The 24,187-nt window shown below is 38.7% G+C and overlaps 1 protein-coding gene across 4 annotated transcripts in view; it reads right to left on the minus strand.

Annotated features, from left to right (window-relative positions):
- Nucleotides 1–24,187, minus strand: part of DGKH (diacylglycerol kinase eta) — a 173,711-nt gene that overhangs the window by 62,609 nt on the left and 86,915 nt on the right. For 3 of the 4 annotated variants that reach the window (XR_005102610.1, XM_037377163.1, XM_037377162.1), the window contains 4 exons: nt 21,875–21,985; nt 20,080–20,160; nt 2,403–2,507; nt 1,940–2,072 (listed from right to left, as the gene is read on the minus strand). Coding sequence is in view for 3 of the 4 variants with exons in the window: in XM_037377163.1 (XP_037233060.1) it covers nt 1,940–2,072; nt 2,403–2,507; nt 20,080–20,160; nt 21,875–21,985 (430 nt within the window). In the remaining variant the exon portion in view is untranslated. Of the gene's footprint in view, nt 1–1,939; nt 2,073–2,402; nt 2,508–20,079; nt 20,161–21,874; nt 21,986–24,187 lie in introns of those variants that run through there. The other variant, XM_037377164.1, reaches the window with a different exon arrangement.

Below are 24,187 nucleotides of genomic sequence, written 5' to 3' on the forward strand. Positions count from 1 at the left end.
GTCACGTAAGAATTTCAGAGAAAGAAGTAGTATCAAACCAAAACACACTACTTAGATGAAGAAATTAAGAATGGTTACAACAGGTTTTTACAGGTATACAGAATCAGGGACAAAGTATGAGTATTTCAATAAGAGAGTCAACTGTCAAGTGATTTAGTTTAGATGCGTAATTAAAGTTCTCCTTATATTTTAAAAATACTTGGGAAAAAAATACATATAAACTACTAGCTAAGAAGTCAGAGGAAGTAAACATATTAATAGATAAAAGAATATCATAGTATCTACATATAAACCAGTCCAGGTCTTACACATTTATGAAACTGTGGACCACTGAAAGAAAATCCAAACTACCTTTATAAGCCATTCATAAAAATGATCAACTGGCATCAGAAATGTGGGCAAATGTAGCATTAGTTTGCAACAAGTTATGCAGAAAGGTAACAAACTCCAAATCTGGAAATTAAGGAAACTTCCTTAATGTAAAGTTAACGCCAACACCTTGGAAATTAACACCATACTTAGAAGCAAAACAAGACACTGAGAAACCAGAAAACTATGGACTATAACCATTAACACTGATAATCTTACAAGAATAATTCTTGCTAAACAGCCTTTTAATATAACTATAACTTATGAAAGGATAAATTCTTTATGAAAGGAAAGAAGTCTTTCTTTTCCTTTGCCTGAGCACATTTAACTGTATTTGTATACAAAGGCAATAAAACAGCATTTTAGTTAAGCATGTGATACTTTCATCTGTGAATATCAGACATCAAAAATACCGTAACGGCCTTAATACTGTCCAAACTACTTATACACAGTGAAAAACGTACACCAGAAAAGTTAGAAGTAACTATGAGACTTCTAATTTCTATGAAAAGGGTTTGTCCTGTTCCTTGGCAACCGCACCATTAGCTACATTAAAAGCATGGACAATTCAGGACGATGGGTTAATGTTTCCTTTGTAAGATTTCCTTAATACACATTATTATGCTCTGAACTCAAATATTATAACAGCATCAATAACAGAAATGCATTTGCAGCTGGGTAATATGCACCCCAAAAAATCAAGGTTTGAATGGTGTAACTGTTAACTTTTTTCTAGACAGTTAGCTATTTCGGTAATTAAATATCTCTAAATTTCATGTATCATAAGGTCACACAGATGCTTTCTTTTCTACTGGATTCTAACACAAGCAGACTTTTTACCACTTTTTCACAGAACCTGCAGCAGAATAAGCTGTTTCAGGTGTATTATAAATATTTGTTTGAGAAATATCATTCCTCCAGATAAGCTTGATGCTGAAGTCTTAGCCACACCTCCTTTTTCTTTGTGCTGGATTTCATCTATTGAACCATCAAAAAGCAAAGGCATCTACATCTCTACCCCCGCACTGCATGACAGAATTTTTAAAGCAGTAAATCTGTCCTCATCTGTCCTGCCTATACTGCAGGATCAGGCAGCAGCAACAGGATCAGGCAGCAGCAACAGAGCAAACAAGAACTGGAGAGGAAGAGGTCATAGCGCTGAACAAAGCGTGATTTTTTACAGATTTTGGCAGAAACTACCATTATGAATTTTTGCCTGAGGAATGCTGATTCTGCAAACTAGTAAGACTATTTTGTTTCACATTTTTGACAAGAAAATTAAATAAACCTTATCTTTTCTTGCAAACTAGTCATTTTCATTCCAACCTAGTCACTGTAGCAGAAGGAACCATTTTATCGGGATGAGTTAGAAAAAGGCACCTGGAGCACGAAAAAGGTGAGCCAGATCGTTAGCAGTCCCTCTGCCCAAAAGAAAGTCACCCTAGTAAATAGATCGCTCCCCTTCAGGCTTTTTTCTTACTCATTATTTTCAGAATCATTACTCATCTTAAACTTTCAGCTGTCCACATACACAGCATTATAAACAAGGGGAAGAAAGCGTTTACTTTACCTTCACAAGACAGGCCGTGAGAAGTGACTCCAGAGAGGCTCTCTCTACACACGTTACAGAAGGTAGGTCGGGCATGGGAGCAGGCGTACCAGTTATGCATCCCTGAGAAATGTTCCACATTAAACTGTGCGGTCTAGTAAAGGAGAAGTTAAGACAAATTTGCAAGTACAGAACACAGCTACGGTGACTGAAATTACCTACGGTTCCATATTACAGGGGACAACAACACAATGTTCATCAAAAGTATTTTCCAAAGGGTATTTAGCCTGTTCTCCCTCCAAACTTCTAAACAAAAGTGTGATAATAGGCTCTCATTTTGCTAGCCGAGGTCTTAACCTGAAGCTTCACTCTGATATCAGACACACTTGTCACACTAAGGAGAGTGAATACTCCAGTTCTGTGTCCTGTAGCTTGATCTGTTGAGCTAGAACAGGTTGTTGCATCAAGAGGGATGTCAACTTACCTCATAGTGTTCTCTGGACTGAACAGACTTCAGAGAGCTTATCCAGTCCTCCATTTCTTTTCTGTTCTCAGCACACAATATCAGCCTCCTAAATGGAGTGATTATCTGAAAAAGATACGCCATTCTGATTAATCCACAGAGTAAATATCATGATAGACTATAGTATTTAATGCAGTCTTTCTGCAACATGGTGCAAAAGGAAGACACACCCTAGAGATCACAAGATACTAAACACTTAAAAATATTTTAATACATTACCATCAACAAAGGAGTTTGCTTTTCCTTTTTTAGTTCCCAAGATTCAAATGAGGCTTTGGTATAGGTCTTTACAATCCATATTGATCATTTCTCTTTCTCAGCTCTTTGTCTGTGCACTGAGATTTAAATACTCAAATGGCAGGCACTGAAACTGCTAAAATGACTGTTCTGAAAATTACTAATTGATTAAGACTGCAATCTTATTTCATAACAGCATTATAGGAACTGTGAGGTCCACTCCAATTGCTAGAGGCAAAAACATACCAAAGTCAAAAGACTGGACATCTTAACAAAAAAGCTTTCATCATATTTCTCAATCTTGTGTATTAATATTAAGTTTACACAAATTTAAACATACATAAATTTTAAAACAGAATTTTCTATATAAAACTCGGTATAAGAACACATACAAATCTTTATAAAAAGACACAGAGAACACAAGCAAGCAGCTGAAATTATATCCTACTAGGACGGTTGAATGAATTCCTGGAACAAGTTGATGCTGGGGAGTTTTCAGTGGTCTAGAGTTGGATTCTAGAAATCTGAAAATGCTATATCTAGGAGGTTCAGAGTATGAGCTGTTTTCCCCTCTCCCTCACCAGCAGAAAAATAATTAAAATAACAGGAAGGTACCAGAAACTATCAGCTAACTCCCACTGAAATTATTTTGAGCACTGCACTAAAATAGATGAAGCAGTTTCTTACAAAGCAAAGAACTTAAAACAAAATAAGCACATGAAATTAAAGGAAAGTTAGTTGTTTTGTTGTAGGAAGTCTGAAAAATAAAATTAAATCCTTTATCAGTCTTATGCATAAATCTATTGCATGGTAGATACCACCCACACTTGCAAATTCCTTAAGTAAAACAAAGAAAGGACCACCAAAAAATGATAGCTCTGAGTATTGTTTTAAATGCTACAGGCTAGATATTGTATTATTTGCACAATATTAATAAACACTTATCTACAGCTGCATTTACTTACCCAATCTCTGCTGTAAACAGTCTCTAGCCTTGATTTGTCCTATCCACTTCTTCATTAAACTGAGCTGCACTTTAACGTATCTCAGAGGCAACGTAACTGAAGTGCAGCAAGCTGCAAGTCACATGGAGGGGAGGCAAAAATCCTGTGGGCTTGCTTTTGAGTTTCTTCCCTTTCTTTCCCCCCCCCCCCATGTACTCACTTCACATGGAATGGAATAGTTTCTCTGTTTTCTATTTCCTTCAATCTTGCTTAAGCTTTTTAATAAGGTTTATTAGCAGCTCTCCGCAGCTCTTCCTAAAGAACAGTTAATGCAAAGAGCAATGCTCCTCTCATTAGTTTGGAGCCAAACAGATGCTTTATTACTTCAAAATGTTTTTCTAGGCCAGGTCATCAAATGAAGCCCAGAAAAGCCATTAAAACATAATATAACCCTGGCTCCAACAACAATCAGCATTTTGCTGGGGTTTCCAGGTTTCAGTGGACTCAGAAATCTTATTTGGTCAATCACACCCACCAGATTATTTCCTATTATATAGCATGACATTATAATACAGATTAAGTAAGGACAAGTCCACCCAAAACACTGTACTTTGCATCCATCCTTCCCCCTTGCTCAGTACTGATGATAACCTGTAACCAGATGTTGTGAAATGCAATTAAGCAACAGCAGCTGCATTTATTGTTGAAGACTCCTGACAATCTTGGTCTTTTCAAGTAATATTTATTTATAGTACTCATGTCTTTAATATTACTGATCACAGAAATCCCCCATGTGTTCACCTACTCTCCCCTCCCAAAATCAAGGCCCTAGTTCAGTTGTTAACACATAGTTATCAGTACCAACAGAGAAGCCCTTTGGTATCCAAAGCATCATCATGGGGCAGGTAAATATGACAGAGGACCATATCACCCAGAACAGCAGCTATAAATAAGCCAGGTTGGACACCAAAGGCCATCTCAAAACGTACCACACACCCATGTATCGACAATCAAATCATGTCACCAAACACTGCTGATGCATGTAAACGTACCAGAAATTCCTACATCCCAACTTCTTATTCAATTCAGAGCATAATAAACTTAATAAAGTTCAGAGCATTTCAACAGTCTAAAAGTTAAATTACGTACTGACAATCACATGAATGTAAGATCAATTATTATTAGTGCTATAAAAATAAAGTGGATAGTTGGAAGACATGTATTTGTGTAAATACAGCATCTATAACATGATGATTAAGCTACATATTATCTTTGATTTACCTATATTTAACAAACTTCAAGAAGATATGTGGTAACATGAAAAAAGACAAAATGCATTATATGCAAAAAATATCAATAATGCTTAGAATTTTTCTCTAAAACAAATTAGAGAGAAACTAAGCTGTCCATTTAGGTTCTCTTCTATTTCAGTTATACAGAATCATGGAGAAGATGTACTCTCATTATTTATTAGATACACCATGTAACATGAGAACTCAGGGAACCAAGGAAATGATCAGCAAACAACAAGTGTTTTTTCCTAAATGCAATGCATTATTCAGACTTCAAAAGTATTCCCAAAGGATGTTGAGGAGACCAGAAGTACAAATGTCTAAAAAGGTATTTGAGAAATTTATCACAAATAGATGCAGTATATACTACAAAATACAATATCCGAAACCTTCAACTTAGCAAGTCCTCAAAATCCAACACTAGGAAGCTACACAAGAGGTCTGCTGCTTATACTCCTTTCTTGAGTACCTGCTACTGCCATTACACTCCTTTGATTCAGCATGGTTTCATAAGCTTTACGCTAACTCAGTATAGCTGTTCTTGCTTATACTAAACTGAGAATTACTTCCTAAACCTTATTATTCACATTTACACAGAAGGCATGCTTTCTTACGGATGCTTACAGAAAGTTGCGATAAACTAAACTAAGTGGAATATTTCAAGTCTATTCATTGAAGACATTTGAACCTGTATGCAGACATAATCAAAAATGAAATTGATATAATTGTCCTAAAACTATTTTCCAGCCACATACTTTGGATTTTACTAGTAATGTCTAATAATCTTTCCTCATTGCATGTAGTCACATTCTTTTCATCTACCGACCAAAGTCGGTATCTTTTCTTCTATTACATAGTACCTTTTCTAAAAATTAATGCTCACTGCCCCAAATATTATTATTTATATATCACACTAAATATGCTGAACTCTCAACAAACAAGAAGAAATTGTGTAATACTGTGACAAAGGAAGTGTCACAAGAACCACTGGAAGACCATTAAGGTAACACAAGAATACCAAAATTCTTAAATTTTAGAAGAACTCAGGTGCTAATGGTTCATACGCTGACAAAGCAGGAGACAAATCAAGAAGGATGAAGAAAGACAAAAGGCCTTAAAAATAAATAAATCAAGCAGATTTAATTTAGAAGATTAAGTTACTTTGAAATTTGTCACCGTTGTCAAGTAGCCAAGAAGAAGTCATTGCTGATTTTGGAAGAGAGAGTTACCAGAGCCAGATACTGCAGTATATTGAAAAGTAATGAAATTGAGTTAGTGGGAATAAAAAACACTTTTAACACAGTAGGCACAGGGAAAGAGTGAGCATATACAGTTTAAAAAGTTGAATACAAACAACACAAGTCCTATAACATCACAGGGAATAAAGAATGTCTGGATAGGAAGAAAAATGGTCCCTTACTGCAATAATGTTCCTGCTGTATTCAGCAAAAGAGGGGGCTTTTTGAGTGGAGAATGAAGGAGAGAACAAGAGGACATTGTTCAGTCTGCCACCACATAGGCGTTGCCATAAATTGGGATTTTCACACACGTTGATGCTAGGAGAATTTGGCTTCTAAAAACATACACATAGTCATATATGTATATACACATCTGGAAATTACTTCGATGAGAATTACACAGCCAAGTTTTGCGGCACTACTGCAACTTTTCTTTCGGGCAGCACCTATTAAGAACAAGCTTAACATCTTGAAAGGAAATAAAATCACCATTAAACTCAGTGTAAATCTGAAAGCACTTTTCTCTTTCAAATAGGCTAACTTTGCCAATAACATTCTATATGCCTTCAGCACAATGGGTTTAGACTTATGATCCGTAAAATGAAATCATAGAGAGTTCAATTAAAGCCTGTTGCCTAATCTTAACATATTTTATCATACCAGCAATAAATAAGAAAATGCAATTCCCAAAACTTCGTGGCTACATTTCTTGCTTCCTTTACCAATTCAAAGAAAAACACAGACACATTTGCTGATCAAGAAAATAATAGTTTATATCTAAGCAGCAACACAGCAGCTATTGAAAAACGCTCCACTTCCTACAACATGGTATTTGCATTAAGGCACCTGCTGCTGCTGTAAACTATTATCAGGCATTACACTAATAGCACTTCGTATGGCCCATCCTGAATTGACTTAGCAATGCAGAAACATCGCTTAGAATCTGAAATGGACGAGGAAATGGTTTTCCTGTTCTTTGAATGGATACTTTTAAAATACCTTTCTGGAACTAAGAGAGGGTGATATAAAGAGAGAAAGCATCCCCACCTCTCCTCTGAGGGACCACACCTGATGCCTGGGGCATGAACATAACAGATCTAATGTTTTGTAACTTCTCTGTGCTTCTAGACATTGGTGAGTGAGTTCTGGCAAATAGCAGGATAACACGTTCTGCCTCCCTTGCTTTCCATCTGCCCTTCTATTTCCCTGTCCTCATACAGGTGGGTCCATATGAACGCCACAGATGAATGCATCTCCACCAGAGCGGTGGGAGTAGACTGCTGGGGTCATTGATGCTCCCATGCCTACCGGAACTTTTCTGCACAAATCGCAGCGCTATCAGCTGGGCAGCTTTCTACAGTACTTTTAATTTCTTGGATTCAGCATACTAAATACATTGTAACAGTAGTGTCACTGTCAAAGGTGATTGGTGCTTTACCGTGAGTTGTCACTGTTATTTTTCAAGATGAGCCAAGTCAGGCAAAAATATAAATTGCAAAAGCAGAGAAGGATTTAAAAGCAAGGCGAGTAATAAATGGCTATTATATTTGCCTGAGTACAATACAGAATTTATAATCAGAACAATTAGCTCTGTCTCCTTCACTAAAATGTTGCTTCCCTCTTTTTGCTGGCCTTCTCCTATTTCACTGTTGCCAAGCTCACAAGTAATGAAGTAATGTATGCGTAGTTTTGGCCCCCATGATAGAAAGTCTTAAGAGGGGGAAGAAAAGGGTTAGTCCCACACAGCATCTCCTGCACCAGTGCACCAGCACACCTGCATAAATGGGCTTAACTAAAAGACAGGGCAAAAGCGGTTACCTCACAGAAACAGGTATAAGGTCTACTCTGACCTCACTCTGCAGTACAGTCCAGCCCAGGTAATTTAGGTGGCCTTCCCTTGTAACACATCAAAAATGAAGGAGCATCTCCCAGAATACATCCAGGCACTGGACGGACAAGATGATGCGGAGCAGTCTGCATGGATTCACCAAGGGGAAGTCAGGTTTGACCAACCCAATAACCTATGATGAAATGACCAGCTTGGTGAATAAGGAGATGAAGGCAGATATCATCCATCTTGCCTTCAGTAAGGCTTTCAGCACTGTCCCTCAAGATCCTCCTGGAGAAGCTGAGGAACTATGAGCTGGACGAGCAGACAGTGGGGTAAATTAAAAACTGGCTGAATGGTCAGACCCAGAGGCTGGTGACCAGTGGCACAAATTCTAGTTGAAGGCCAGTAACTAGCTGTGTACTTCAAAGGGCAGTACTGGCTCCAGGCCTGTTTAACATCTTCATTAATGATCTCGATGATGGGGCAGGGTGTACACTCAGCAAGTTTACCAATGACACAAAATGGCTGATAGCCAAAGGGCTGTGCTGCCATCCAGAGGAACCTTGACAAGCTGGAGAAACAAGCTGACAGGAACCTCAAGAAGTTCAACAAGTCCGAAGTCCTGCACCCGGGGAGGAACCACCCCAGGCATCAGTGTATGCTTGGGGCCACCGAGCTGGAAAGCAGCTTGGCAGAAGGACCTGGGTGTCCTGTGGGACAACAGATTGAACGTGAGCCAGCTACGTGCCCTTGCGGCAAAAAAGGCCAATGGTATCCCGGGCTGCATTAGGAGTGTTGCCGGCAGGTCGAGGGAGGTGATCCTGTCCCCCTGCTCAGCACTGGTGAGGCCACACGTGCAGTACTGTGTCCAGTCCTGGGCTCTTCGGTACAAGAGACACATGGACATACTGCACACAGTCCAGTGAAGGGCTACACCAATGATGAAGGAACTGGAGCATCTGACATATGAGGAGAAGCTGAGAGAGCTGGGACTCTTTAGCCTGGAGAAGAGAAGGCTCAGGGGGATCTTGTTTGTACAGGTAAATACCTGAAGGGGCAATGCAAAGGGGACGGGGCCAGGCTCTTTCCAGTGGTGCCCAGTGACAAGCTAAGAATCAATGGGCACAAACTGAGACACAGGAGGCTCTGTGTGAATGTCAGGAAACACTTTTTTACTGTGAGGGTGACTAAGCACTGACACAGGTTGCTCGAGGCAGCTGTAGAGTCTCCATCCTTGGAGATACTGAAAAGCTGTCTGGACATGGTCTGGGGCAGTCTGCTCTAGATGGCCCTGCTTCAGCAGGCAGGTCAAACCAGAAGACCTCCAGAGGTCCCTTCCAGCTCCCAAATCTCTCTGTGGTTCTGTGAAAACAGAATCCAGGTAGATAAGTAATCCAGTTATGACATGTCCAGCCTTGAACTGTAGAACAGATGCAAAAGGTGTCTAGCAAAGGTCACTTTGCCAGAAATCTACAGTTCCCTAAATCTGACCTCATGTGTCCAACATCAACCAGCTGCTAACAGAAAGACATTATTCCTTCAGGAGTATAACTTGGTAATGAGACAGTTACAAGAAGCAGGGTGGGAATGTTCCATGAATTTGGACTGAAGAATTAGGAATTTATCTTTCAATCAGCATTTAAATATAGCAAAACCAATAAACCATTCTTGTAAATGTGAACTGGAAACCGCTGTGTATAGTTCAAGGCCTGCACATTTCTTTGTAAAGTCCTTACAGAAAGATCTGTTAAGCACATTACTTCACACTGTTATGCCCTTAGCTCGGGCTTCACCAGCTCATTACATGTCGTTCAGATGGGATGGCTTCTGTGCTTAAAGGAAAACATTTAGTTATATATTTAATGGCCTTAGGTGCCATTCTCTTTTCATCTGTTGTAACAGATGCCTGTTTAAACACGATCTGGCTGCTTGAAGCCAGGGATCCTTGTTCACTAGAGACAGGAAATGTATTCAGACTTTACACCAATGGCTTTGTTTACAAAATTATTTGGTATACAGGAACTGCACCAAGGGATACTTTTTAAGGTTTCTCCAGGTATTTTAACCACTTTTAAAATAAGAAGAGAAAAAAACATCAGAGAATAGGTAAGCATAAAACTGCACGAAGAATGAAATCTGGAAATCCTCGGTGCTTGTTCTCCACACACCCCAAATGCTTCACCAGTGCTATACCATAAGTTCAGACACTGAAATAAAAGATATTTTTAATGTATTTGCTTTTATGCAAGTCTTCTTATTGCGTTTCACAAATTAAAGAAACATTTAGAAAACTAAAGGAAGAAAATAAGACATTTTCCATGAGCTATTTAAAAAAAAAAATCTGCTTAAGCTCAAAATCTCTGGAAAATAAGCAAACATAACTAGAACTAAAATGTACAATATAGCCCAGAATGGTCACATTTTTAAGCATCCCCTTGTTTTCCTCTTCTGGAAAGTGTTCAGCTTTCTTGTAATAGCTCAATCCCAAGTGATTTATCTACAGATTTTAGCCTCCCAGCTGAAATGCTTTATTGCTTTTTCATAATGAAACTTAAAGCTTCAACATCTCTAGATACTCTAGGGAAAGGGAGATAGCACATCAAGCCAGAGATAAGGAGCTTAAAACTTGAAAGTCACACCCAAAGCTACCCAAAGAGCTCTCAGCTTCATTACGTTTTTTCGTCACTATCAGAGGGCAGGGGAAAACGAGCAAATGCTAAGTGGAGGAAAAACCCTAAGTGCATTGCAAGTGCACACTAATTGCTGTTGTCCAATTTTTTTTTTTCTCCGCAGCATATTAATTTGCTATTTCAGTTTTTGTTTTGTTTCTAAGCTGCCTGAATATAGAAAGAAAAAAAACCAACAACACACCAAACCAAACCTGAGTGGAAAATTGAACAAAATGGAATACAAAGCACTTCCCCTCGCTTTCTGTGGTTTGGGTATTGCTCAGGCTGGAAGCATCAAAAAGCCTTGGTCATTTAGAGGCTAATCAGCATCTGCATGAAACAGCAGACAGTTCACAGCTAAGGAAAAACTAAATCCATCCCAGGAGTTAGCTACCCATGCAAAGCTGAGTCATGCTCGTGAGGCCAGCACAGGAACTTGAGCTGTTTCCAGCCATATTTATACCTCCCAGAGGTAACAAGAGGCCTCGAGATCTTCACAGATGTCACTCCAGGACCCCCGTCAGCCCTGCACTAGACTGCAAACAGGGCATGGGGAGTATCTGGATATGCCATTCCCCCATCTTGAAACAGTGCTACACACTGACCCTTCTGGTAATACCAAGGCCAAAATTTAAAATACAATGTCTCTTAAGAGTGGGCTTCTGCTCACAGAGGAAGGTGCTTCAATAAAGACATCTGCAAATGTGTCTGAACTCCCACCATCATCAGTATATACTGTTAACAAGTTAACACTCAGCTGGAATGCAAAGGAAATTTCAAAGTGCACCCAAACCCAAGAAATTATTGCACATCTTAAGGATAAATATGATGTAAAGTGTGCTGAGAGGAATCCTAAGGATAGCAACGCACACATTACATAGCAATTCAGTGATATTTCTTTTGTTTTTTCTCACACAAATAATTTCACAATACTAATATAAGCTCATTACCTATTCCTGGATAATGAAGATTATTATTATTATTAAAATTAGTAGTCAATTGAGTTAAGATATACCTATAGAAGAGATTCACACAGACTAAAAGTGTTTACACAAGACCGTTCAGTTAAGTAAACTTAATGTGTAAACTATGTGAAATTTGGCTTATGTAAATTCTGTTTATTACAAAATAATGTTTATGTAGACGTTTACAAACACAAATCCATTCCTTTCATATCCCTGTGGTTTACCAAAAGGAGAAGTCAAGCAGGAGTGTCTCCCTTTAAGGGAACATCAGCTGTGCTCCAGAGTACTCCTATAAAGCAAACAAGAAAATTTAACCATCCAGGCTAAGAACAAGGCACTGGAAAGAAGTTTGCGTAGCAGTAACTGAAACCAGGGGAAACCACCCCAAGTCTGGAACAAGCCAAAGCCTTGGAGGTGACTGCTGACCCCATGATCCCAGAAGTCTTCCAACACAGCAGTAGCAAGATGATTTCATGAAAGTAGAGAAGATGGTGAAAGAGAAGCAGAGGGAAGCCCAGAAAAGGTCAGTGGCCTTTGGAAATCTGAAAGACTGAGGTAGAAGTGTCTGAAAGAGGCCTGAGGCTATAAGTAAAGAAACCATCTCTTGACATCCACCAAGGCAGAAGTGCAGTAAACTGGGTTTTGTAAACAGGAAGGACAGCATCAGAGAAACACCTCCACTAGCATTTATAAGTTTTTCTGCACTAAAATAAAGCTCAAGACCTTAAACTCTGAGCAAATCAAGTCAGTTATAAAAAATAACTCATGTTATATTATTTAAATAAGAAAAAAACCCAGTACTTGGATATTTAAACTATTCCCAGCTTTGGGACTGTCTCTCTTCATACATGATAGTCAAAAAGACCGAAGACTCGAGTGCCCAAACCCAAAACTGCAAGGTTTTAAACTCCTTAGGAGAAGGGCTCCTCTCATTTCTTCTTGTGGCTTGTGGAAGGTAAGCAGTTCTCACATTCCCTGAAGTTCTTGTAGTCCCTGAAGAAAAGTCTCAATAACAACTCTGAAAAAAACCTGGGTGGCAAGAAAGGAAGCAAAATATGTCCAAGTCTGAGAAATTACACGCTCTCTCCACCATACTGCAAAAGTCTGGCAACACATTCTGTTTTCCAAGGCCATCATGAATATTAAAAGTTAGTTTTCTGAAATCAATTAGAAACAGCTAATCTCAATGATGAGCAGAGAGCTGACTGATGTCAGAAGCAGCAGGGCTCAAATAAATTGCTAAAAAGCAATATGCCTTCAGGCCCAATTTTAATATTCATCTTGAAATTCTGACAAATTGCAAGAACTGAGTTTCCAGTACAACGGTGCAACCTCCCATTAAAAACAGCGGCTGTATAGAAGGATTCAAAGATGAAAAGGATTGGTTTATGCTTTAAGCTGGTTCCACATAAATTACATGCCAGTAAACTCTATATCCCCAGCCAGCCAAGACGCAGGATACACTACATTCAGAAGTATGGATAGGAAGTAGGGTAAACAGGGTTCTGGAAGAAAACAATATAAAATGGAAGAAAACAATACAAATCTTAACCACAGTTGAAGCACAGTTCCTCCAATGGAGTATTTGGCCTCACCAACCTATTAAAAGTACCTAACCATCTCAAAATAATAGGTCGAAGGAAAACAGCAAAAATTAAGTGTTTTGTTTTTCAAAATCTATCCAATTTTACAGAATATCAAGGAAATTGCAGACAATGGATAAAGCTTTTTGTTTAAAAACATATTAAGCAGAACCCTCTGCATTCAGGTCAAAGTGAACTGCTAAGTCTGGCCTAAAAAGTGGAAATTACATTCAGGGACTAACTTTAATGAAATGCCATTCATGTTTTGGGTTTTTTCTTTATTTAATATGAAAAAAATACTTTAAAACAAATTTGAACTAAAGTACTTCTGCTCAAAGAAGTTAAAACATCAGGTTGACCCGTAATTACTTCTAGTTCAGTCATTGAACTGAAAAGACCAATTATGTTTATGTCCCAGTCATGCAATGAGATGAAAAGCTAAGGGATGTAAAAAGAGTAAGAAGGAATAATAGGAATTTTTAATATGAGAAAAGGTTAATAGATAATAAAAGCACCTCATTATTCTCTTTCAAAATGTTGTGGTGCAATTCTTAAACTGGAAAAGAAGTGTAAAGTAGTGAAACATGAACATTTACAGACAGCACAAAATTTTGCTTAGTTCCCTGCCTTGATCACCAAGGCACTGCACAGCCAGCCAAGCAAGGTATTAAATAGACAGTACAGTGACTAGAAAAAGTTCAGTGTTAGTAAAAACAAAGAAACACACACCAGAGAAAAACCACAGAAGCATCTAAGTATTCATGAATTACGGACAGCTCCAAATTAACAGGAAAAGGATCTTAGTATCATTAGAGAGGATTTTTTTTTAAAAAAAGTATAATGTGTTGCTGCTGCAGCAAACATACAAAATGTGGGATCTGTAAGGGATGTAAATGAGCATTAATTTTGAAAATAGTCCCAAATATCCGTGACTGGTGCTTCAAGAGTCCACACTGGTCACTTCATTTACAAGATGTCGCTGCAGAGTAATAGAAGAACAGCAAGAATAGGTAAGAGTATACAAAAATGTTTACAAAGATTTTTTACCTTGGAAAATAGTCAAAGCAAAAGGAAGTGATAAAAAATATAAAATAAAGAACAGATGGTTTATAAGTTTCTGCTGCCTTTGCCTCATAGTACTAGGTGAGAACACTTACTTAAAGCCCAGCACATGAAATGTTCCCCAAGGAAGTATTTTTCCACAGAATAAATAATTAGACTCTGTGGTCTATATCATCACTAAAACCAAGAAATCAGCAAAAAATTATGGTATTAGACATTTTTGCAAGCATACCCAGAATCCTAGTAATCAGTGTTATTGGCTGGAATATAGTGTCTCATTTCCAGCCAATTTCTAATTACTAAGAATTGCAGCAGGCTTTCCAGGACAGCAGATCTGCCTACTGCAGCTTCCTCCCTCTCAAGATGACCACTTTCAGAAGTTATAAATTCAAGAAAAAGTACTTGATTCAGCACCTGACAGCACTGGTCTACATTTTAGGTGCCCTGGATGACAAAGCTCCTATCGTAGCTAACGGAGAGTTAGTTAATAATCAGCGGAGTCTATACTGAATTGAGCAATTCCAGGAATTCACTTTAAAGAGCTATTAATCTTATCCTAGATACCTAAAGTTAGGGTTCTATAAACCCATCATTGAGCTTCACCCTTAAGTCAGAGCAAGCTGAATCCCCATCCTGAATATCAGCTACTATACCTGGAGGACACCTTCCAGAACAATGAAATAATTTCCTATGTTACCCTCAGATGTAACTAGATACCAGAATTCATCTACCCAGGATTTTCACTTTTCTGAATACACATACAGTAAGAAATTGAGTGTCTGTGGCTTTGCGCAATTTTTAAATGCACCAGAAGTTGGCCTAACTCAAATCAAATGTCTAAAGCCAGCTATACAAAGTAAAGCCTCAAAGCCAGCATTTCTACCCTGAAATTATTGTTTCCCAGCACATTTACCACAAAAAATCTTAACTGAATTAAATGTTAACATCAGTTTGGGTGGATTAAATATAGTACTGCCACATGAAGCCTGTTTACTTGATGTGCATTTTACATGAGACTAGGACAGATTTATAATAACCCAGGGCATTTTATACATCCATGTGGCTCAACAACTGAAAGGCAGCATGGTTAACATCTATAGACTTCTTTCCTTGTCAATATGCATTAGTTCTTCATCATCAAAAGCAAGGCAGAGGTAGAAACCTAAGCCAAAAGCTAGCCTGTCAAAACCTCCTTTTAAATCACAATTCATAATCACCTTTGTTGCCTTAAGAAACTTCATTAATTGAATACACCTGTTCAAGAACCATTTTAGTGTTTTAAAATCCCACTCCTTATACTTATTGGAACAAACATGCCACCAATGTTCCACATGCCCCTGTTCGCACACTGGAGTACATTATTCAGCCTTATTCAGTCTCAAGTCTTGTTTTGAGAACAATAAAGAGATTTTTCTAAATGCACTTGAGTTATCAACAAGCCATCTTCCATCCCTGCAAACCAAAACACATAAGGAATTACAGCTCTCAGCAGAATTGGTCACTCCCCCATCTGCTTGCATACAATAAGGATGGGAGACTGATTCATCCCAAAAGTCTCCCCGGAGAGGTAGCACAGTGTGCAACTACACTCCTCTGGTTGTGCTGAGACACCATAAACCACCCTCTGAGGCAGAAGAAAAGTATTGTAAAAAAAATATTCATCAGACTATCCAACACCATTACAAGGGCTCAGCGTCCACCCATGCCACTGAACTGCAGGCATGGGGTGAACAAAAGCCCCCGTGGGCTGCTGATGTAGCTGATGGAGAGGGTGGTATGTGTATTTGATGGGCTGCATTGGCTTCTTGAACCTATTCTCACTCTTCCCACAGACTTCAGAGACTGCTACCTAACAATCAAGTAGGAAGAATCTGGCCTTGAGGGTCTCATATAAACACACTGAAGTCAAGGGACACCTTTTCCCTCTATTTCAGGGGTCCTCAAACTACGGCCTGCGGCCTGGATACAGCCCCCCAGGGTCCTCAATCCGGCCCCCCGTATTTACAGACCCTCCCCGCCCCCGCCGGGGGTTGGGGGGGGAAACCAAGCAGCCGCAGATGACTGCCTGCCACTGCATCCGCGCGCCGGCCCCCTGGTTAAAAAGTTTGAGGACCCCTGGTCTATTTAATACCCTCTAGATGAGAATGCTCAGAACTATAAAACACCTATAATATATTACAAAGCACCCTAGTGCAAGCTTGTGCACTAGGACTATTTGCTACAAATGAGTTGGTTGTTCATTGAAAAGTAGTATTGTCAGCAATAAAGAAAAAACTGAAACAGATGAGCTGGTTTAAGTTTAGCAGCTTCTCATTTTAATTAGCAGATATTTATTCTCAACTTTCCCCTTAAACTCAATTTGTTTGTACTAAGAAAGGAAAAGTAATTTGGGTGAGCAAACAGTGATATTTAGTTACGTAAAATATTCTGCAAGCATGTGTATCACAAATAAACTCAACCTTAAATCTGTGTGTTATGACTAATTTTAGGACTTGAGTTTTATCCAAAAAAAAAAAAAAAGCAGCATGGAAAATCTTGAAACACACACCTCTGTCTTCAAACAGACAAACTATTGGGCAAAAGAAGGCAAAACCACTAGCTTCTACAAGCTGGAGGCGAGAAATTGAGGGGAAGCGAGTTGGGAGATTGAGGAAAGGAGGGGTGGTATTTAAGTCAAATGACAAAAGGATTTGTAAAAAAAAAAAAAATTAATACAACTTTTTTAAAGAAGTAGTTTCCTGAAAAAATGGTTGTTTGGTGTATATTCCATCTACCTAACTTTGTGTTAAAAATAACGTCTATTGGGACAAAGAAACAAGAGAAGTACATTAACTAGAAAAAGATGAAGTTGATTTGATTTTTGCTTTTTTAACAAAGAGAATGCTAACAGAGCACTTAGAACATTAAAAAAGTAATTTTAAGAAAGGATGGATTATCTTTTTTAGGATGGAAGGGGGAAAAAAAAGGCAAAAAGAAGTATTTCTTTTTATTTATAAGGAGTACTGCTGGAAAGCTAACCACCCACCCCAGCCCCATTCCGTGACTCCAAACCAGTGCAGGCAAAGCCAGAGACGTCTTACTTCACTGAGCTGTGTTGCTGAGAGACTGGGTTAGGCAAACACAAAGAAAGAAGCCGGAAGATTAAGTGAGATGATGACTGTTACCGTATTTCACAGTCAAATCAGATGACATTTCAATCCGGGAGAGCTATAAATCCAAATAATTTTTCAAAATTAATTTGAAGGCTCCTTAGAGAAAACACAGTTTGCCCTAAATTACCCAGGACATGAAAATAAATAGTGTCTCCAAAGCTGTTAAAGCTGCAGCCCTGAGACTCCTTTTTTCACTACCATCTTCCCCAGAAGTCTTGACACTAAATAGAAAACATGCCTTTGGTGAAGAATGTGATAGAGTGCACCTAAAGGATTATAAAGGGTATCAAAACACCAAACACTGTAAGGGGCAAAAAAACCCCCAAAACAACAACAAAAACAAAACAGAACAAAAAGAAAAAAAAAAAACCACAAAAAAGAACCCAAAATAAAACATGCCACTTCTCTTCCCCACACAAAATTACACCAAGGTCATCGAATCACGGAGTATCTCAACTTGGAAGGGACCCATTAAGGATCATTGAGTCCAACTCCCTGCTCCTCGCAAGACGACCTAAAACTAAACCATATGACCAAGAGCATCACACAGATGCTTCTTGAGCTCTGACAGGCTTGGTGCTGTGACCACTTCCCTGGGGAGCCTGTTCCAGTGACCAACCAGCCTCTCAGTGAAGAACTTTTTCCTGACTTCTAGCTTGAACTTCCCCTGGTGCAGCTTCATTCTATTCCCTTGTGTCTTATCGCTGGTCACCAGACAGAGGAGATCAGCGCCTCCCCCCCTCTGCTGTCCCCCTTGAGGAAGCTGTACACTGCAATGGGGGCACCCCTCAGCCTTCTCTTCTCCAGGCTGAACAAACCAAGTGACCTCAGCTGCTGCTCCTAAATCTCATCCTCGACCTTTCACGATCTTGGTCGCCCTCCTGTGGACACACTCGAGTAGTTCGATGTCTTCGCACTGAGGCACCCAAAACTGCACACAGAACTCAAGGTGGACACCAGTGTGGTGCAGAGCTGGACAATCGCCTCCCTCCACCGGCAAGCGATGCTGTGCTTCATGCACCCCAGGGCACAGCTGGCTCTTCTGGCTGCCAGGGCACACTGCTGACTCGTACTTGACTTGCCACCAACCCAAACACCCAGATCTCTTCCCACGGGATTGCTCTCCAGCCTCTTGTGCCCCAGTTTGTATGTACAACCAGGATTACCCTGTCCCAGGTAATCCCAGGACCAGACACCAGCACTGGCTCCTGTTAAATTTCATACGGTTGGTGATTGCCCAGCTCTCTGGTCTGTCCAGATCTCTAGATGAATGTCTTATTTCATGATTCAGTGATCAGCAGTAACATTATACCCAAATTTTCTTTCTATTTTCTTTTCCCCATAATGAAGGCTACAGTGAAGGAAATCTGGGTCTTTAGGGGATGCTGAGCCTTATATACTGTCTTGAATAAGTGACACTCATGACTGCTGGGATCCTCAACTTATCATCTTTGTATGCCTCGTTATTCCTTCAGCTATCCTGATGCCAGCATGACAGCTTTACTTCGGGCCAGGAGCAAGGCAGAAGCAGAGCTCCTAACAGGAAGAACCTTTCCAAAAGGCAAGATGGTACCTCACACAGCCACTCCCTCACCTGAGACGTTCCATCACAGTAGTCTTTTTAATTGCATTCCTAATCAGTAAAGAAACTTGGATTGACATAACACGTTGGACTGTCCTGGCCAACACAAACATGTCTTTGAAGCACTCTGACTACTTCGCTAGCCATCTAGGAGGTACTATACAGCAAGGAAGATCTGATGAAGTTTTCAGGAGGCATGTGTTGGACGGCCTTGGAGAAAAACAAACAACGCTGGTAACATAGACCACCTGTGAAATTAAAAACCTCAAGCAAAGGGAAAATCAACATTTTAATAGAGAATAACAGGATCAGCAGGTCAAGAAAAATGATGCTGTTGCAGTCAGCAGGAGAACTCAAGACCTTTGGAAGGACAACTTTACCCACAATCTTCCTCATAGCTAGTTCTTCTTCAAAAAATTTACTTTTCCAGAGATTAAGAATCAGCAGAGGAACTGTGTCAGACGTTATCACTTAGTTCCAACAAAGCAGGTGAGCAATAAATGGCAAGATCTGTGTGTAAAACACACTTGGGAACTTACAGAAAAAGGGATTTATGAACACTCTTTGTTTCTTATACCAGTACCAGAATCAAGGTATGACTGTGAAGACAGCTTTTCTGTGTGACTTGGAAACATACAGGGATATGATCAGCAACGAATAAAATTAAATACACTTCAATATGACAGGAAAACAAAAATGTTATTATAAGAAACAAAACCCAGATGTTATGAAATATTATTGTAAGAAATTAAAACAATAACACTATTACAATCAATTCAGCATGTCACCTCAAAATACAGGACAAAACCAAACTGTACTAATAAGTACTAACAAATTACTAATACTGAATCATGCTATATTTTTAATGTCTTGTATCATTCATCTTTTGAAGCAACTGTTAGCTAACATTCTAATTTCTGCTATAAAAAAAAAGTCACAGAAACAAAATTATCAATAACTGATGTTATATAGTTCTGATACATTATATCATTTCCAAGTAAAGGACAATTTATTTCCGAATAGAGCAATTCAGAGGATTGTTGATTTTCTTAGTAACAGTCTAATCTAATAATGGTTCCATACCGTGAAGCTGTTGTTGACATTTTTTGTGCTCGATTCAGCTACGCTGGCATCTGACAGGTCAACTTCATCAAATATTAGAGACTGTGAATGGAAAAGAACATAAAAGTATTCAATATAATGAGGCCACTTTCAGGTACACTTACAGTCTGTGCTTTCATTTCCTTGTGTCCATTCCAATTGGAAAATAAAAACAGAAAAAAACAGTGGTGAAAAAATAGAAAACACTGACGATGTGATAAAACTTCCTACTTGAACCCCAAACACGGTCTTATTTGCTAAGTGGTACATGACAGCACAAAAATGTGGCTCCAAGAGTCTGCATTGCTTTAAAATCTCTTTTAAAGTTGGTTGTGTTTTTTTAAAATAGATGCAGCTTTGGGGTGTCTACTATGTAGCATAAATGTTTTACCAGAAGAAAGAGATTCAAACTTAGTAGAATATAAATTAATTAATCAGTTTCAGGATGGACCTCTAAATTCATAAAGAGGAATCTATTATATGGTATCCATATGAGAAAATGGAGCACAAAGGCCTGAAGAGATCCCTTCCACTCCTTTGTATGATGTTTAGTAAGAGAAATATATGTCCTCTTTAAACACCCCAACCTCTGGCAAAGGATTAATTAGGTTCTGTTAAACTCATGATGAGTTCTGAAGCACAGAAGGGAAGACCAACAAAAATGCCGCCCCCTTTTTTTCCTTTTTTTAGCCATACCATATTCTTCCTCTCCCATGCCATGGCAAGAAGAATCGTTGTTGGGGGTACTTCAACATGCCTAGATTCAACATTAGAGAGTATCTGTACAATTGCCTACCCATTGCACCACCTTTTCTCATCATTATTGCACAGATGACATTGCTATTCTCAGAGCTATTATCTGCCATGTTTATTAAGTCCTTACATCAGCTGCTCATGGTAGCAGCGTGAAGTGTGACAACAGAGGTACTTCAGCACTGGGCTCCCTGAAGAGATGATGTTTTCTTTGATTCATCACAGCCACACAACTGTGCACCATGCAATTACAGTCATATAAGTCCTAGAAAGAGAAGTCTCCATGCCTTAGGAATAATTTTATTGAGAAGACCAGGCTATAGAAGATGATGGACATCTGAAGCACCTCACCTATAGCTCCCATGAGTCACTATAACCCTGCAAGGGTAAAGAAAAGTCATGCCCACGGTTGTGGAAAAACACAATCTGAGCCAGCCCCACAAGCCAAAATGCTCTCGGTCCCAGTCCTGAGGGGGAGGGAGGAAATGTCTTTCGGAAAGACAACAAGTATTCCCCCTCTGCCCATCCCCAATTTTTCCACCAAAAATTTCAATTGATGGGAAACAGCTTTTTCCCTTATATATCAGTTTTGCCCAAAAATCTTCCTATCTTAATTTCACATAACCATTTCCACCTCTAACGGCAATATTGGCACCAGAGTAGAAGAGTTTTAATGGAACTCAGTTTGAGGGATAACTCCTGAGCATTATCCAATTTCTACTTTTTAGTTTTTTAAATGTTAGATTTGATTGCCTGAGGGCCTCCCCCCCCCAAACAAAAACAACCCAACAATGCCTTAAGATGAAGATTTTATTTGTCTCCATAGTCAAAAAGGTTAAAATAACTGGGATAAACTTCACTGAAAAAAAACCCAAACCAGAACTCACCAGTCTTCCTTACTTAATAACACACCACGTCTTACATACAGCAGCTTTTTAATATTGTTGTTATTATTGCACTTATACATCTAAACAAATTTGAAGTTATAAGCATATGGCATCGGACACTAATAGCATAGAATTACCTTTGAATCCTTAGCATAGTAAAGGGTACGACCTCGAAGTTTGAAATAACGCTTTTTCCACCTCTGAAAGGAACTGGTTTGCTTCAGTAGTAATCCTTCTTTTATACTTGTCTGAAAAATATTAAAATGCAGAAGACACATTAAATACATATCTAAATAGTTGGGCATATAGATGAAAGATATGCTTTTTTAAATTTATGTTACACCTTATATAACTGTGACTTTAAATTTGTATCTATTCACATTAAATTGAGATTAATTCTCTGGACAACCAGACTTTGCATTGCTACTTTTTCAACAATGTTGGCAAAATGCTAATTTTACATGTAAACAAAAAAGGCAGTCAAGAGGCATGTAATTATTGTGAAGATAAACACAAAAATAATTCAATTGTCTGGACAGCTACAAACCCACAAATATTAAACTGAGCAACAACTGATGGTGGCACAATTCAGTAGATAGATGCTAAAAAATGTCTACACAAGGTCATTTCCAGTTCCAATGTGATTATGTTGAGGAGAAAAAACAATTTCCACATCGGCACTAATTCAGCAGGGTACTTAAACATGTGTCTGATTCAAGCACATGAATTATGCCTTTAAAACAGAGGGAGTGATCCAGTTTGATGCAAGTCATGCATGACTTCAAGTGCATTGCTGAGCCCAAGCCTTCAGCATGAAATCAGCTTACCATTAGGAACGATTATAGTATGGAAAGTGCGAGAATAGTAGCAGCTAGAAATATTTTTACCAGGCAAAAGTTTTTTGTCAAGAAACCAGTTTGCTGATCCAAAGCCTTTCACTGCAGACTGAACCCTGCCTACATAAAGCCCATTTTTTGAAATGAGTAAGACAGAAATTAGTATATTTTAAACATGCATGCTGGTTTTGCCAGTGTGTGGGATTTGTCCAACCGATTACAGAAATTATCCACTTAATCAGATGAAATGACACAGCACACTGATTGCATGAGTCTCAAAATTCATTTTCCTCTGTGTTGAAGTACACAAAGGGTATGAGAAAAAGCAAGTACATTTGGATATTCTGTTCCAAAATGGTCTCTAGTATTTCCAATTTGTCATGTAATAAGGTGATGCAAGTCTTGTAATACAAATTTTAGACAATGTGATTTGAACATAATTTGAAGTTATTCTAGACCTTTTAGACACTTAACCAAGACCTGATGTAAAGTTCATAAACATCTTCTATTATCAGATGCCAAACTCTCCTTAACTTTAACACAAGTAATAAGAATACAAAGCAGGAAGCACCTTAATGTTCCTACTGTCTCCCTGAAATGAAAAACATACTGTTATGTACGTACACTGACCCCATCATTTAGATAATCCTAACATCACAAACTAAGAATATGATCTCATGACCACAAAGCAACTGAATTAATGCTCTCAAAAAAAGCAACCCTCTCAGATGAAAGATCACAGCTGGAAGCTTGCATTTATCTTACTTCACATGCCAACGACCTGGACCAACGCATTTGTCAGCCCTCCTGCTCTAGATAAGGGGTAGCAATCCCCAGCTAAAGGGCTCTGCTCACCACACATTGTTTAAGATTGCTTACAGTTTTCTGACCAGACCCTAAGATAAGCTAGTTTTACACAATATAAATAGTTTTGTTAGCAAATAGAAGCATTTATTCAAAGCTGCTTGTTGTAGCTGTGCAGCACTTTTGTTTCTTATCACACTGAGATTTCAGAAGCTCATCAAATGGGATGGGAGTGGATGACTTGTGCATTTATCAAGGCTTGGAAGATGTTAAGACCAGAGAAATTTATTTTCAAGGAAACAATACTTCATGTACCTGGCATGCACTGACTTGCTGGAAAAATTTCCAAAATGGAAGGAAATCCATGTTCCCTAAAACGTACTATGTATATGATGTATACTAGGAGACAGAGAACATATATTACACTGAATATTTTCAGGAATTTTAAAATCTGTTCAAAGAACATAAATCTCCTTACACTTCCAGCTGTTACTCACGAAAGAGTTAATTAACTCTTTCATGTCATTGTTGTGCCTACATAAGTAATTTCCCCCTATTTCTACTTACTCCTTAAAACATCCCTAAAATCAAACCTATAACTTGAAAATTAAATCTATTTTGCAAATGCAATTGAGTCATTTAAAATTAACTCCCTAAAGCTGGCAGTAAATTACCATGCAGGCTTTACAGAATGTATTTTTGTATCAAGATGTTAAAAAAATACTAGACCAGTAAACATTTACCCAAGAAATATAAGTAACTTCATGCAGTATACATCTGAGGTTTACCTTTTACCACCAGTAGACGTAA

The sequence above is a fragment of the Falco rusticolus genome, chromosome 2 (genome assembly GCF_015220075.1).
Source record: "Falco rusticolus isolate bFalRus1 chromosome 2, bFalRus1.pri, whole genome shotgun sequence".
Lineage (NCBI taxonomy): Eukaryota > Metazoa > Chordata > Aves > Falconiformes > Falconidae > Falco > Falco rusticolus.